Here is a 16201-nt window from a genome sequence, read left to right as displayed (position 1 = left end):
GCGCTGCCGCCGAGGAGGAGGCTGCCGCCGCTCCCGCGCGAAGTTTTAAAGATCGTCCTGAGGCCGAAGGGACTCGCAGTCAAGGACTTGCACACGCACCAAGTGGCGCGGGCGGTGGTGGCAGCCACCGGCCAGGGCTGTAAGGCGGAAGACGTTATAGTCCGGCTGCGCAACGGCTCCAATATCATAATCATCAGTACCAACGACGAAGAAGCGGCCCAGAAAATCAGACGGATCACTGCGCTGACTTTTGGCGGGAAGAGCTACGCAATGAACAGCCACGTCGCGGCGCCCGAGGAGACGCTGTGCGGAGTCGTCCACGGCGTCGACCCGGGGACTCCGGCCGAAGAACTGAAGGCGAACCTCCGCGTCCGCACCCAAGGAGTAAAGGTCCTGGCAGCCAGAATGCTCGGGCGATCCAGCACCGCCGTCGTCACTTTCGACGGCCCACGTCTCCCCAAGCAAGTCATATATTACCCGCATCGCCCGACGCGGCAAGTCTGCTACGCCTGCGGTCACCAAGGACACCGGACAGACGTCTGCCCGAGCCCAGAGTCCAAGACCTGCCGGCAGTGCGGCAGCCAGAATCCAGTCGAAGGCCACGAGTGCACACCCAAGTGCCTGCTGTGCGGGGGCGACCACGCGGCCGGCACCAAGGACTGCAAGATCAGACTCAAGACGGCGAGCGAGCTGCGGTGGGGCAAGCCGCCAGAGCCGCAGCAGCAGCGCCGCAGCCGCAGCAAGAGCCGCGGCGGCGGCGGAGCCAGACGTCCACGGTGGTTCTCGGACGAGGGTGACGAGAGCCAGCAGAGGGGGCGGAGCCGTAGCCGGAGCCGAGTCCGGGACGGGTCCTGGCCACCCCCACCTCCGAAGGGCCAGCAGCCAAAGAAGCAGCAGCAACAGAAGCAAGGAGTTAAGGTAATCTGGGGAGCCGGCCCTCCCATCACGCTTTTTCCAGATGCTCCGCACTCAAACCCAAACACAGACAATACCAAGGACAAAATAATAAAGGAACTAAGGAAAGAAAACGAACAATTAAGGAGACAACTTAATGACATAATTAAAGAACTACAAGAGATTAGACGGCTAGGTTTCGTCTCGCCGCCCTCGTACTCCTCGCCTATTAGGGTAGCTTCGCCACCGAAGACCCCTAGCCTCGTTCAACAGGTGACCGGAGAACTAAGCTTTAATGATAAGCTAGAGAGCTTTATGCAAAGTATGCAGCAAATGCAACAAGAAACACAGAAACAGATGAAGGATATGCAGAAGGAACTGCAGAATACCCAACAAAAGATGGCCCTCCAGGAGCAGGGATTCCGAAACTACATTAAGAACCAGAACACTCAAAAGATAATAGACTCTAGAGAAAGACTCTTTAACGAGCGCCGTTTTGGCGGTAGCACAGAAACCCTAGGAGCGACTAACCCATCGACCTCAACAACATGGCAGGAAACAACCAATTAGAGATTTGGCAGTGGAACTGCAGGGGCTACAAGCGCAAGCAAGGGCTCCTGCAGCAACTCATTTATCACAGAGGAACCGCGCCAGACTTGATACTACTACAGGAAAACTTTAGCACTCCGGCACTTAGGGGCTACACGTGTCTGGAGAAAGGGAATACCGCGACACTCATAAGTAACAAAATCGTCACCATAGCTCACGACGAGATTAAGGATACAAAAATCGAGCACGTGATAACGGAGATTATTCCTAAAAAGAAAAGGAAATCGAAGAGCACTTTCGTAATTAACGTATACAGCTCGCCCAAACAAAGGGACGGGGACTTTCTAAAACTTTTTGCCGAAGCCAAGAGACTAGCGGGACACAACAGCCTAGCGATAGCGGGAGATTTCAACGCTAAGAGCCCCCTGTGGGGTTACGCCAAAGAGGATAAGAAAGGGAGGGAGATTAGCACGGCCGCGGAAACTGCGGGATGCGAGCTCCTAACCGACGAGGCCCAGCCTACCAGAATGGGTAACAGCGTCAGTGTAGACACGTGCCCCGACCTCACGTTTGTCAAGAACGCCAAGAACGCGGAATGGGAGAACCTGCTGGAAAACCTGGGCAGCGACCACCACGTCCTCCGCCTAGTACTCGAGGCGGAAAACACGAAGAGAAAGATCGGCTCGACCAGACTGACGGACTGGGACGCCTTCAGAAGACACTGCAGAGCTCTGGGCGGCGACATCACTTCCCCGGAAGAATGGAGCCAACAATTGAAGCAAATCCAGGAGCTCTACACCCGCGAGGTGGACAGAACAGAACAGGCACCGGAGGTGGACAAGCGGCTGCTGGGGCTATGGGAAGCACGCCGCGGCCTCACCAAGCGCTGGAAGAAGCAGAGAATGAACAAGAAGCTTGCGGAGATCACCAAGAAGGCCGAGGAGTACGCGACCCAACTGGACAGACAGGGGTGGCAGCAATTCACCGACTCACTAAACGACACCCTCATCACGGCCAGGACGTGGCAGATACTCCGAGGCCTACTGGACCCCAGAAAGAGCAAGCGAGAGAGCAGCAACTCGATCCAGAGGCTGATCCACCAATACCAAGGCACCGACGAGCAGCTGCTCGAGGAGGTCCGCAAGAAATGCTACGGAAAGGGAGAGCCGGAAGGATACCGCGGCGAGTACCGAGGCGAAGACAACCCGGACATGGACCGACCCATCTCGAGGGAGGAGGTCGTCGAGGTCATCAGATCGGCCACCAAGAACACGGCGGCGGGAGCGGACAGAGTCCGGAACTCCCTCATACGCAACCTGAGTGACGGAGCGATAGACCAGCTCGTCAAGTACCTGAACACGCTGTGGCAAGAAGGGAAAGTTCCGGCGGAGTGGAAGCACGCCGTCGTCGTAATGATCCCCAAGCCCGGAAAGAAAATCCAGATTGAGAACCTGAGGCCCATCTCGCTGACGTCGTGCCCAGGAAAACTCTACGAGAAAATCGTCACCAAGCGCATCCAGCGGCACCTAGAAAACGGAAGATACTATCCAAACTCGATGTTTGGGTTCAGGGCCAACCTCTCGACGCAAGATGTTCTGAAGTCCTGACTACAATGCCGAGAAAGGGCGAAAACGTCGTCATGGCCCTCGACGTCAAAGGGGCCTTTGACAACGTCAGCCACGAGGCCATCATGGAGGGCCTCAACAATACAAACTGCGGCAGGAAGACCCACGACTATGTCAGGGACTTCCTCTCGGGCAGAACGGCGACGGTCGGCCTAGGCGAACTGAGGAGCGGTATCTTTGCAACGCCTAGCAGAGGTACGCCCCAAGGCTCGGTAATCTCGCCCGTACGGTTTAACGTGGCGATGCTGGGCCTAGCGAAGAGACTCGAAAAGATCCAGGGAATCCGGCACGCGATGTATGCGGACAACATCACGGTCTGGACCACCCCTGCGGAACCTTGGAAGAAAAGCGAGCGGCGCTGCAAGATGCGGCCAAGTGCGTCGAAGACTACGTGAAGGAGAGGGGCCTCAGGTGCTCCACCGAAAAGTCCCAACTGCTAGGAGTCGGCAGACATCCCACCAAGGCGAAACTGGAGGTCAGCCTCGAAGGACAACTCATCACCGAACGCAACATGATACGCGTCCTTGGCATGTGGCTGCAAGGCAGCAGAAAGTGCAACCACACCATCGGCCTCTTCAAGAAGTCGACCGAGAACGTGAGCAGAATGATAAGCAGGGTCTCCCAGAAGAGGCACGGCATGAGAGAAGAAGACACTCTCAAGCTCGTCAACAACCTGATCGTCAGCAGAGTCATGTACTCGCTACCCTACCAAGTGAGGACTAAAACGACCAACGAAGAGATTGAAGTCGTCCTGAGGAAAGCCTACAAGACGGCGCTGCACCTGCCGAGAAACACCTCCAACGAAAAGCTGATGCAACTAGGGGTGAGCAACACCTTCGTCGAAATGGCGGAAGCACAGCGGAAAGCGCAAATGAAAAGACTAACGGGGACCTACACGGGGCGAAACCTGATCGGTAGGCTGGGCTTCGAAATAGGAGACGTCGACCGGTACGAGGACGTACCGGCGGTAATTAGGAAAACCTTTAACGTAAAGCCTATACCGAAGAACATGGATCCCAGGCTCCACGAAGGCAGAAGGAAAGCTAGGGCCGAATACATAGAAAAGACAGTGGCTAGAGAAGAGAACACTCTCTTCACGGACGCGAGCATAAGTGTAATAGGAAGCGAGGCAAAGGCCATCGCGGTAGTAATGAACAAGGAGGAAAAGCTTGTCTCGTGCGTCTCGGCCGAGATATGGAGCGTAGCTGAAGCCGAGGAAATCGCCGTGGCGCTGGCGGCGATGCAAGGATGTAGGGAGAATAAATCGCTAAATATTCTCACAGACTCGAAAGAGACCTGTCGCAACTACATGAGGGGCAGAATATGCAAAACTGCCCTTAGGATCCTCAGAGGGGGTAACCCCTCGGAGGAGGCGCAAATCAAACACAATCTGATCTGGATATCTGGACACGAGGGCATTGGGGGTAACTAGGTGGCGGACGGTCTAGCTCGAGCTAATAGGTTCCGGGCTGGGCAGCAGCAGGAGTACCGCACTAGTTACGCCGGGATCCTCAGTGACAGTTATTCGGAATTACTGCAACACTACCCACCGCCCCATAAAGCGCTGACGAAGGAGGAAGCAACGGGCTGGCGTAGGCGCCAGACAAACACCTTCCCCAACCTTTTCATATTAAACAAGATGTTCCCCACGCAGTATAGGGACACCTGCCCCTGGTGCGCGGCTACACCTACACTCTATCACATAACTTGGGAGTGCGAACGAAACGACGCATTCCGCGATCACAAACCCCCGAGTGCGGAGCATTGGGAGAGCCGGCTCGTCAGCTGCGAGCTCGCCGTCCAAAGAAGGATGGTGGAGCACGCTAGGGACGCGGCCTAACTCAGTGGAGCCCTGGACTGAGGGACCACCCGTGCTGAAGAGGCTTCCCTTCGACGAGAAGACAGCGTGAAGAAGAGAAGACCTCGATCCGCGAGAATTCCATTTTATGATTCAATAAATGTTTCTCTCTCTCTCTCTCTCTTGCGTGAAAGGTAGGCAAACGCTTAGAGTAAACTATGTGAAATATGTTCTTATAGTGGCTTGTCTGTATAACCAAATGGAGCATAATAGAATGAAGCCTCAATGCAGCGATCGCACGGGTTCGCAGCCACCGACTGCGCGTCTGCATGCATGTCCGTGCACAATGTTTTGCTTTCGCTGTGAGCAGGTTTTCGCATTTAGGCCGCAGCATATGAGCATTTGACAGCACATTCGAAACCATTAATTTGTTGCGTGGACGCTGTCAGAACTGTTGAAAAATGATATTGTTATATATAGAGATTTCCACGCCTACGGCAACTGTGATGTGCCGTCGCGACGATTCAATCTTTTTTGTCCTAAATTCTTGGACATTTCAATATTCTTTCGCAAATTGCGTCGAAATGTATGTTTATCGTTCTTCTCAGCGTGCGATTTCCCTCAGTTTCTTTTTCGTAATCAAGTGCATTATTTCATAACACAAACATTACCATATGCCGTGCCTTTTATTAAAGTGCGTCTTACCACTCCCTTTCCGTTCCAGTGAACTTGACAGTATCTAGCATCAACAAGTTCATAGACCAAACCATCATCACATTAGCCGGGCAGCGGGCGCGAGCGAGCGTCTCAGTGCACGTTTTCTGCTACTCACCGAACATCGCAGTCCCGACGCCGTAGCAGAAATATTCCTCGCGTCTGTGCTTGCTGCATACCTGAGTTCTATATCCGATGGCTGTCTGCCGGTTCTGAATTTCGCGAGCCAAGCTTCACCCAGCTCCTTGTCCTGCGGCCACGTGTGAATAACGCTGACACCGGATTTCGTTGCGAACGTCCGGCCCTGCGGCACCGAGACGTAGCCTACCATGCTGCACGCCTCCAAAGGCAGCCACTACCTATTATAGTACGTTCAAATGTTGTTAAGCAGACACCCAAGGCGGTAGAGCCTCACCACTTAATCTGACCGCAGCGCAGTTGGGACTTTAAACTTTCTTTTTCAGCTCGCTTCGGCGCTTTCGAAGCAGCAGACTCGGCCGCTCTGTCCACGTGATCCCTCATGAGACGTCACGTCGTTGGTGGCGCCAGCTTTTCCAGTGGTGGAGCTCGCCCCCAATCATAGAGTTTCTCACTATAACACCTAGAGGGAAATCTGGCGCCACCGTCTATGGGAGTTTCTTAGGGGAGCACCGTGCCGTCATGGGAATGACGGTATATGTGTCTGCGAGGCTCGTGTTGGCTGGTATTGTACGAGGCTCCGTCTGAAACGTGGATATGGCTACACAAATAACGCGTCCTCAAAGTAAAATCTTCATAAAATGTTTCCATTCACGCATATTACATCTTTACTTACCTACAATGCATGACCAAACGAAGAAAAGCAAGAACAGACGACAAACTGTTTCAAAGCGAGCGCGAACCGTGTCGTCTCTCCTCCAACTTTAGCGGCCCGCTGACACTTTCTACGTAACATATAATCGTACACGCAATAACAAGTTCTCAACATTAAAACATGCTTTTGCGTAATAATAAAACCAAAACAGTTTTTGGCGTGCTGTTTTAGTAGAAAATGACTCATTGTGACAGACGGAACGGTGCTTGCCAAGCGCGTCTTCAAGGTGTCCTGTCTCTCCGAGAACGATGCCAATCCGAAGTCACAATATACCGGCATTCCCATGCATACCACAGTGCAGCAGCGCCAGATATCCCTCTAGGTAACGTAGTGAGAAACTCTATGCCCCCAATACTCCGACATTATCGGCGCGCAGGCGAGCGTCGCTAGACGCCGGGTGCGTCGAAGCGCGTTGGCCGCGCCCGGTTACGTTCGCGGCGCCAGTGCGTTGAACCATGGGTCGAACTGTAGACGCTGTTGTTCGCGCCAACGTGACGTAACGGGTGCGCGCGTTCACGCTACATCGGACTATATTTAGGCCTTCACGGCAGGATCGGTCTGCCGACGGAAAGCCTTTTCACGGGCGAGTTCTCGACGCTCCTCGTCGAATGCTGCCCGTTACTCGGGGGAACACAAAATGCGTGGCGCTGCCATCCGTTTTCCGAGAATGAACCAAGCAGAAACAAAGCCGCCGCCGCCGCCGCGCGCGCCATACCCTTTCCTGCCCTTTCCCTCCCCCCGGCGGAAGCGAAACGGCTCCGACTGGTTGCGCGCGTGGCGTGAGCGCGCGCCTACACAGCTGGAATTTTTGCTATTGCTATTGACGCAGCTGCTTTGCTCGGATCAACTTTTGTGTGAGCAGACTGCCACCGAAACTTGTGAGCCACTACAAGCTTCGCTTGAAAATGCGATAACGCTGAACTAAACAAAATGTATTCCGCGAAATGCTGCCCGGCTGACAGGCAGACCATCCGACAGAGGCGGAAGCGTTGTGTGGTAGGTGAAGAAAGTTGCCCTAGAAAAAAATTTAAAAAATTGCGACACTCTTTTTATTCTTGTGTATGTTACACTAAACCACACAATAAATTAAAGCTCGCAAGGAAAGGAAACATTGAAGGGCAAATAACCCTCTTGCAAAATCCAGTATCCAATGTTCAGTGCGATGCCGGATTATGGGCCAAGTGTCGCGCGCTGAATGCTGGGGGGCTGGGTGGACGCGGCAGAATGGGAGGCGCTGGTGCGAAAAACGGCTGCGTGAAATACATGGTTTCTGGCCACCGTAAATATGTGTGTGTGTGCGTGTGTGTGTGTTTCTAATAAGAAAGCAACAGACAGCGTTATAGTGCAATAAAGAACTGAGAAAAACAATTAGAAATGAAAATGGCTCCACCAGATTTCGATTGAAAGGCCGGCACTTTACCCCTAGACGGCGCCGGTGCATGACATGTTCATAATAATTTGCCATATCAATACCCACGCGCAGGTTTCATTTCGCACAGACACGTCTCGCACAGATAGACGGGCTATCGCCCCGCAACTAAATCTTACTTCTGTATCAGATAGAAAAAGTTGATTTCCCTATTCAATAGTATGCAAGGAAGTGCCACAACACTGATTTTCTTTTTCGATTGGTATTTTAACAACGAAAAAGTGCTAAATGAAACGCCGACCCGGGCCGCTGTATGGACTGTTACTGCAATTTTGAGTGCCGTTTGTTCTACGCGCAAGGGAAATCTAACATTTTCTTAGTTCAATGATGCATTTCAATCTACACTTCTGTCTAGTCGCATATCTTCGTCAGAGAAGCGCAGGCTAGTGCTGGCACCCTTCAGCGACAGCACATATACGTATGTTTATAATGCGTCACATCGGCGCTCATCGCTTCTTGTGCTGACACCGTAGACACGAAAAAAATAGTTTATTTTAGAACACCGATGCGAAAGCTGAAATATAGAGTGATTTATTCTTGTTGGATTTGTTGATTGCTGAGCCCAGACGGGTCAATAGCATGTAGAAAGGTTTGGCGGGTACGCTAGGCCTAAACATCGGTGGAAGGGAACAATCTTGGCCCGGGCATTGGGTGAATGATAAACTTTGTGTATTTCAGTCTCAGGACATTTTATCGATTATGTTTTAGTCCACTGGGGAAAGTGGAAGCGCATGAATTGCCTCAGCTTTGTTATTGGTGTGACAATATCAATCACCAGCAGGATTCCTAGGGTTCCGTTCGAACGCGTCTGGACGACTTCTGAGTTTCGTGTGGACTCCACAATACTGCGACAACGGCGACCACTCGCAGTCATCGGTTTCGTACAATCTACTAAAGAACGAGGCGTCATCTGCGTTTGCGTTATTTGGAGTCAAGAATATAGCTATCCGCCCAGTCAATAGGGTATGCAAAAAACGAAAGTGATCTTCACGGTCATATATGCATGCATAAATAAGGTAGCTTACGCACCTTTGTTCCAAGCTGCAACATGAAATAGACGTTTATAACCCCCAAGACATAGCGTTATTTAGGACAAGAGACCAGTATCTAGCAATGAAATTGTATAAAGCATTGAATATTCAACAGCACCTATAGTCATTGCGTACTGGCACCAGTGCGGCACAAACGCAACCAGCGCAGTTTCCAGTGCGAACCACCGATCTGCAGCGTGAACCATGCAGCGCGTGTTGAGCACAAGCCAGTGTGCGCCCTGCGTCATAGCAATGAAACCAGCGTCTAGTTCAGTGTGACCCAGCTCTTACCCAGCGTTCTCAAATGCATGGTGTCCCAGTGCCTCCCAGCCAGCGCCAGCGTCCTCCGTGCAATCCAGTGTCAAAAAATTATCAGTGGCCTAGCTCGCCTATGCCAGCATAGGCGTAGCGAAAGCAAAGGCATAGCATGGTTAGCCTTGGTTAATCTTGATTGCACGTCCAGGTTAGTCTGGTTATCTATGTTGCGGCGTTTAGCCAGTCATTCGGCACGCTGTTCGTCTGTTTCCTGGGCGATTCGTTTACTCTTAATCTCGTTCCGATGTTGATTCCAAGCCTCCTCCTGCTTATCAGAATTGTCGCCGTCCACACTGCCGCCTCCACTGTGGTTGCGGCGCACGCGAGATCTCCTTTTCAATCCTTCGACATCTTATCAGGCATGCGACGCAGCTGGCGAAGCGAACGGAGGCGAACGCAACGACGAGGAACGCGGCGGGACGAGGTACGCGGTGCGACGTCGTGTGCCTCCTCGGAGCACGGCCACGGCGAAATCGAAAGTTGGCGGCCAGTAAACCTTTCTCTTTAAAAACGCGCTGGTTTCCCGCTGGAAGGCACTGGAAGACGCTGGTTTTTTGCAACAGGAAATATTCACATCCATCACATCACATCACATCCCTGTGACATCACTTACGTTATGGTAACCTGCAGAACCAAATCGTTTCTTTATCGAGTCCACCTCAGCCTGTAATAACGACTTGCAATTCGTCTCGTTCGATCATTTTTTGTAATTGGTTTTTATTCCAAGCTTACTTTTGAGCTTCCAACCATATTTATTTTTATTGATTTTGACTTACCACACTTCTGGTGGTGCGAGTTTCCCTCGCTTTCATTTAGGTTTGTTTCAGTGCCGAGGGATTAAAAAGATGCCGTTTAGTCAAGTCGTCCATATAGTACTTACTGGCTGAGAGCTCTTTATTCTTGTTCACAGTAGACGTGTTATCCTCTTTCGGTTTCTAATAATAATCGCTTCGATTGGGGCAATATTATGCGCGTTATGAGCACTTTGACTTAGCTTGCCCCCGCGACCAAACGAAGTACGTGTATTTTGCAATTTTCGCTCACTGTTTCGCGCGAGGCGACCAAGGACAGTCATGATGCAGTGCCCAGCGAAAGCGTCGACGTCCGCTTCACGTTCCGCTCAGACCAATGCAAACCTCCGCGCGTGGGACCCGCCTTAGATACCACGATGGCGTGAACGCGCTTCGGGAGTTTGTGTAATTGCGCAATAAAAAGCCCTAACGACGCTCCAGTTTTGTCGCAGGGTGCAGACATGAAAGCAAAACAGCAACGCGCTGTGCAAGAACGGCAGCAAACTTGACGAAGCACGAGCGGCCGTCGAATCTGCAAACTTTTGAGGCCGCGCCGTTGGCGCTGCTTCCCGAGTATTGGGCGAAACGCGAACGCAGAAGAGAGCGCGTGCTTTGGTTCATGTGCCTCGCAGGAGCGACCCGCCAGTTGCTTGCGTTCGTGCTATAGGAAACAAGCTCCGCCTTAGTTCCTTGCCGGCTCGAGAGGAGCAGCGCCGTGGGACTCACTTTTCGGTGTCCCTCTCGAGCAGTTCCCTGTGCAAGCGACGCCGGTACTCCTTTTCGTCACTCGTTGATGTCTCGGTGCCTGCGCCGCCCTGCGTGTACAAAAGCATTGGTTTCTTGTCATGACCATCATCAGAGGTCTCGTAAATAACCTTGGTCACAAATAAACTCGTACCATGTTAGCCAAAAGAGACAACACGATTTCTCGATTGGTTTTGATGCGATCATAAAATTAGTGCATATCAACTGGTAATCGTTTGTAAGTATTCGCTCCATGTACTGAAAATACGATAGGAACTATTCACCGTCTTCTTATCTAACTGATCTCAATCCTCTTTCTAAACGACGCACCACTGTTTCTTCAATTGATATAGAAAGACCTTGCCGAACAGCTACTTAACACGTGCTAAATGTCATCCACCAGGAACCGTCAGTAACTACACATATCTGCTTTCATTCTCGGACTGACTAATATAGGTATACTTTTTGCCTAGGACAATACAACTACGGGATCAAATACTCGGCAATATCCTTAATGACCCGAAATATTCTGATCTCCTTGAACCTTCAACTGCCATGGCTTTTACCTATTTAATTGCTATGACACTGTTTCCTCGAGCTCCGCATATACACCTGCACACGCGATAGCTTTGCTAAAGAGCTGCACTATGAAAAAGTAAAAGTAAGTAAACAAAATACATAAACAAATAAATAAATGTAGAGCGCAGTAAACAAATGAATCAAATGTCCCGCTGACTTGCGCATGCCATGTTTTCGAGATTTCAGGGGCACTATAACGTAAAACTATTCCAATATCTTTTTAATCGAGTCTCCTGACGTCAAATTTGCGTAACCGCCAACGCAAGCATCGTGCGGTGACAAGCAAGGTTGTCTGAACAGACCAATCAAACCCTCTCCTCGTTTATAGGAAGTTATTTTGTTGTCTTTAGAAACGAATAAAATTGCGTACACTGAGCGGCTTGTTTTACCTAATTGGCTCACAAGAGACGAGGATCACGCTCAAGTGGAGAGGGAGTCGATGGGGACGAGCCAGTGCACTGAAAATCGATAACAAGATGAAGAGGGTGGTGCCGGCGCTTTCCCTTATACTTAGCTTGCGGGGGCTCGTCGACAATCGCGGCGGCATGCAACGGAAGTTTAGGAATGACGCTAAAACGGATCCTCAGCAAAGAAGACTTGGCAGAACGAGGTCGTAAACGTGCCGAAAGTGCTCGAAAACGTTATACGGCCACGCAAAAAGTTTTGTTACACGCAAATAAATTCAAGCTCTCCGGCAGGTGCGAGTAGCCAGTGCCTAAGCGATCGGCGGCAGCCATTTTTTTATTCCTTTCGGAACGGGGCAGCCAGCGGCTATTCAGAAGAAAATTCAGTTTTGTTCGGCATATTAATGCATCTTTAACTCGTACACGTCACTTTGACGCGGGGAGTTCTTGCGGTGTTGTGATGCCGTGTGAGAGGCTTGTGAAGTGGGTGCAGCCCGAAAGCTTTCGACCAATAGCCGAGGGCTAATGGCGAAAAGCCGTCGAATCAGAAATAACTATGTTTCTTTTGTTCAGTCAAATCATGCATAATCAGTGCGTACACGTCATATCAGATATATCAGATGGGGAGCTATCGCGGTTTTCGTGACGTCGCGTGACAGACAGGTGAAGGGGGGTGGTCCAAAAAAGTTTTTGAGATATCGCGGAGGGCTGATTCCGGAATTGGAATCGAAAAGTTTGGAATAGTTTTACGTTATAATGCCCCAGGCGTTATTATTAAGTTTATCAACTTTTTCTAATATTTATGTGTAATAACTTTATGAATAGATTGTTTGATTGCGATAGCAAATATATGGACACTCCAGGCGCATTTATGCCGCCGCCATCGCCGTTATGTTCCGTATAAATTCCAAGGGCCATAATACCGCCGCCGCGCGCCCTACGCCCTATGTGCGAGCGAAAGGGCACGAGCGGAGCCGAAACGGAGGAAAGCGGGGAGGAAGCGCGCCGTCTTCCATGGCGCACTAGGCTTCCAACGCGGAGGGGAGGAAAGAGGGGGGTGTTCTACTCCCGCTGCAACTGCTTATGTTGCGTCTACGCGCCGTCGCGTGGCCGTATCTTGAGAGCGATCTGTGCTGGGGGCAGAGTCTAGGTGCATCGACAGCTCATACCTTTATGCGTGCTGTGTGTTCTCGGCGTTCACTTTGCATTGGAGCGATATACAGCACGAAGGTCAATTCGCTTGCTGCAGCCGCCGCGCTTCTTCCCGCTAGTGTTTTGACAGTGAGTGTCCGGGGTCATCGAGTGTGATGTGTTCATATTTGCTGTGCGCGCTGACATGTTTCCTAATTTAGTTATCAAGCGAATGTCTACAAGTTGATACGGCCGGATAAACTACTATCCTTTCTTCTTATGGCTGTTTGGTACTATAACGCCGCACATAGGATTTTTCGTCCCATGAGCCGTTTATTATTTATGCTTATCAAGGCTTTCGCCTTAATAAACAAAGAATCAAGGGCCGAATACACAAAGGATTTCATTCGTACGTACTCTGTCTCATTCGCTGATCGCCCTCGCTAATAATACATCCTACATATACTAATATGCCCTATTAACTGGCACGAACGCTTTTAGCCTAAGAACGTTTTGTGAATACGGGCCTAAGATACTTTGTCTATTCCTGCGGCCCCGAACACGTTTGTTGGGTCAAAAGTGGGCTCATCACTGTCTGTTCAATGAGCACGCGATCGTCTTCTAGCGTTAGAGTATTCCTTTTGTGGAATCCGGAATTCGCGCGCGGACGCCACTACTCGCAGAGAGCGTGAGTCAGAAATGACCTCGCACAATCTGGAAAGCGTTACTGTTGTGCCATAGCTCGGTGCAACGTTACTAGGCTAGTTTCAGTTGTCGAACTTGGTGGCGTTGCCTGGAACCGCCACCCGCCCCCGCCTTCGTAGCGCTGCAGTCGCACCCAGCTTTGCTTCTTCGCTAGCACGCTACGCGGACGAGCCGGATGAAGCACGTGGTGCAGTTTTGGTGTATGCTGTGGTTGGTTGTTGACGGCGGATTTCAACAAATGTCATCCGAGAAACTTTAGCCTTCTTCGCGTTTGTTAAGGATATCAGCAGGCGAAGCCACTGTGCTGCGTTCCTGGCTGCAGAAGCGGCACGAATCTACAGTCGCCCTTCTGCATCTATAGCTATTTTCCTCTATCTTGGTGGCTACGTTGTTAAGAAGGCTTCCAAGATGACTGGCTGCAATGACTGCCATGCGACTTTGGAAGCTGCATCAGACGTTCCAGCTGCAGCCATTCTCACCAAACTTAGGTCCTTAGATTATGTCTGGAGCCCTAGCATCTATGCTGTCAGCCACTGAAAGTGTTACAGAACGGCAAATAAAGTCAAACAAGGTGTTTGGTGACCTGTTCAGGGCCGTCTTAAAAGAGCTGTAAGAGAATACGTTGAGTCGTGTTGGGTGTCCCTTGCGCCTTATGGAACTGAGCGCACGTATGATTAAATTTAATTTAGTCACGAGCATGCATTTTTATGTAAGGTTACTGAAGCAGCGGAGGGGTTTAGCCTTCAAGTAAAGGCGGCGGCATAACGTGCCAAGCTGCTGTAGGTGGAGTCTCCACTTGGGCCCAAATCATTTGTCTAGATTATGTTCCTTCTGACAGTTTAGATTTTATATGTATACGGGGGACATACAGTTGTTTTTACTTCATTTTATTTAATAAGGCATTGATTAGTTCACAAGGAAATTGTGCTGATATATTTGCGGATAATAAATTTCGTCTCGCCAGCTAGCCTACAATTGCCTCAGACCAAAGTGATAATTAAGCAAGCAAAAGTATTGAAGAAATGTGCGAAGCTGATCTAGGTTAAGCGCGAAAGGTTAAGACCACAGGAAGAAACACACAACACCGCAGCTTGTGCGCTTCGTCGTATGCGTTTCTTCCTTTCGTACAGCTTACCCTTCTTTCAGTACGAACCAGCTAGCCCTGCAAATTTTATTGCTGTAGGTGGATACCGCTTACGCATGGCATCGCTAATTCGAACAAGGGAGAACGCCACTGAACATGAAACACGCACAAGCTGCCTGTCCGCACAAGCTCAAGCCTGTGGCGAGGCGTCTGCAGTGGAGCTCGATGGAACGACGCGGCCATCTGGCTGTTGTGAAAGGAAAGCTGACAGCAGCGGTAAGCGCACGGGCAGTTAGTTTGACAACTGAAGCTAGTCTAATAACGTTGGCTCGGTGGTTAGCGTGCACAGCTGCATGTTGATACGACGGCATGAGTGTGATTTCCAATGTCAACGTCGAGCAAAGCTTTTTTTTTTCATCGGTTTCATGATAGCAGCCGCAGCAGCGAGCGGCCTTTTGCTTCAACACCATCGAAGCAGATGCCGCAATCTGCTCTTTCGCAGGTTGCTTTCAAGATGCGCGCCCGCGCGTCTCTCTTCGGCGCTGAATAAGTAGCGAGAACACAGCGCGCGAAGCTATCAGCACTCGGCACTCCCAGTCTGCATCGCAGATCGCTTTGTTTGAAAATACGGTCCGCGCGGCCGCGTCATACGCCGGCGGAGTGCCTTTGGTCACGGTTCACAATGGTCCAACGCGGATGGATAGCGTGCTAATCACGGCTTATAATGATCAGAACACCATCAGCGCACCTGGCGCCGCCACCTGCAGTACTTTGCTTGCGTCATCAATGCACCTCGCGCCGCCGTGGACACCAGTTCGTATTATCCCAGCGCTGTTGTTTACACTGGTCGGATCAAGTTTCGTAACGTTAACACGCGGTTGCGTGGAGACGAGCAAGTGGCACAATGCTTCCGCATGCTTAGACAACGTGCAGAGAAGTTTCTGCCATACTTTTTTTTTTCTTTCAGGGTCGATGTACAGGCAGATATATGCTTGGACTTTCTGACGCATCGCGATGACAATGTATGGAGGCACAGGGTCCATTGGGAGAATGGGAGCCACAGTTACGCTCTGATCGAGAGGTAAATAGGGCATCGTTTGCCACCAATTTTCCGGTAAAACAGTCTCACGTTGGTTTGCGGACCTTTCATAGCCTGAACTTGTCTCTAGCTCAGTGTGCCAAAACAGACCATATTATTTCTTTTTTTATTAGCAACATAGCCACAAAGAAGAATAAAATGAGCAACGCTTCTAACCACATGGTAGAGAGTGGATTGTGCGGCCTTATCCGCAGAGTTCACACTTCGCGGGACGCCACTCTCGTACAGAACGCGTTCGAAGAGCGCGGCGACTCTGCCCGCAGATGCGGCTCTTTCATCCTTGACTGAGGCTTTCGTAAGCGGAGCCGAAAGCACTTCAGGCGTTTTTCAAATCCCTCGACGTGGGCCGGCAAGAGATGGCGCGCGCATCCGTCTTGCTTAAGCAAATGCCCGGCGGGAATAAGGCGCAAATGCAAGGCCGCTGTGTGCGCAATCCATAAATCAGCACGAACTTTC

At 50.9% G+C, this 16201-nt stretch overlaps 1 protein-coding gene across 3 annotated transcripts in view; it reads right to left on the bottom strand.

The window, feature by feature from the left end:
• LOC142580095 (adenylate cyclase type 3-like) overlaps positions 1–16201 on the bottom strand; it is a 416897-nt gene that overhangs the window by 125757 nt on the left and 274939 nt on the right. For all 3 annotated transcript variants that reach the window (XM_075690881.1, XM_075690880.1, XM_075690883.1), the window contains one exon: positions 10726–10814. In XM_075690881.1, the coding sequence (XP_075546996.1) occupies positions 10726–10814 (89 nt within the window). The remainder of the gene's footprint in view (positions 1–10725; positions 10815–16201) is intronic.

Source organism: Dermacentor variabilis, chromosome 4 (assembly GCF_050947875.1).
Source record: "Dermacentor variabilis isolate Ectoservices chromosome 4, ASM5094787v1, whole genome shotgun sequence".
In the NCBI taxonomy this organism is placed as follows: Eukaryota; Metazoa; Arthropoda; class Arachnida; order Ixodida; family Ixodidae; genus Dermacentor; species Dermacentor variabilis.
The sequence above is the reverse complement of the archived record's forward strand: the minus strand, read 5'-3'. Positions and strand labels throughout refer to the sequence as shown.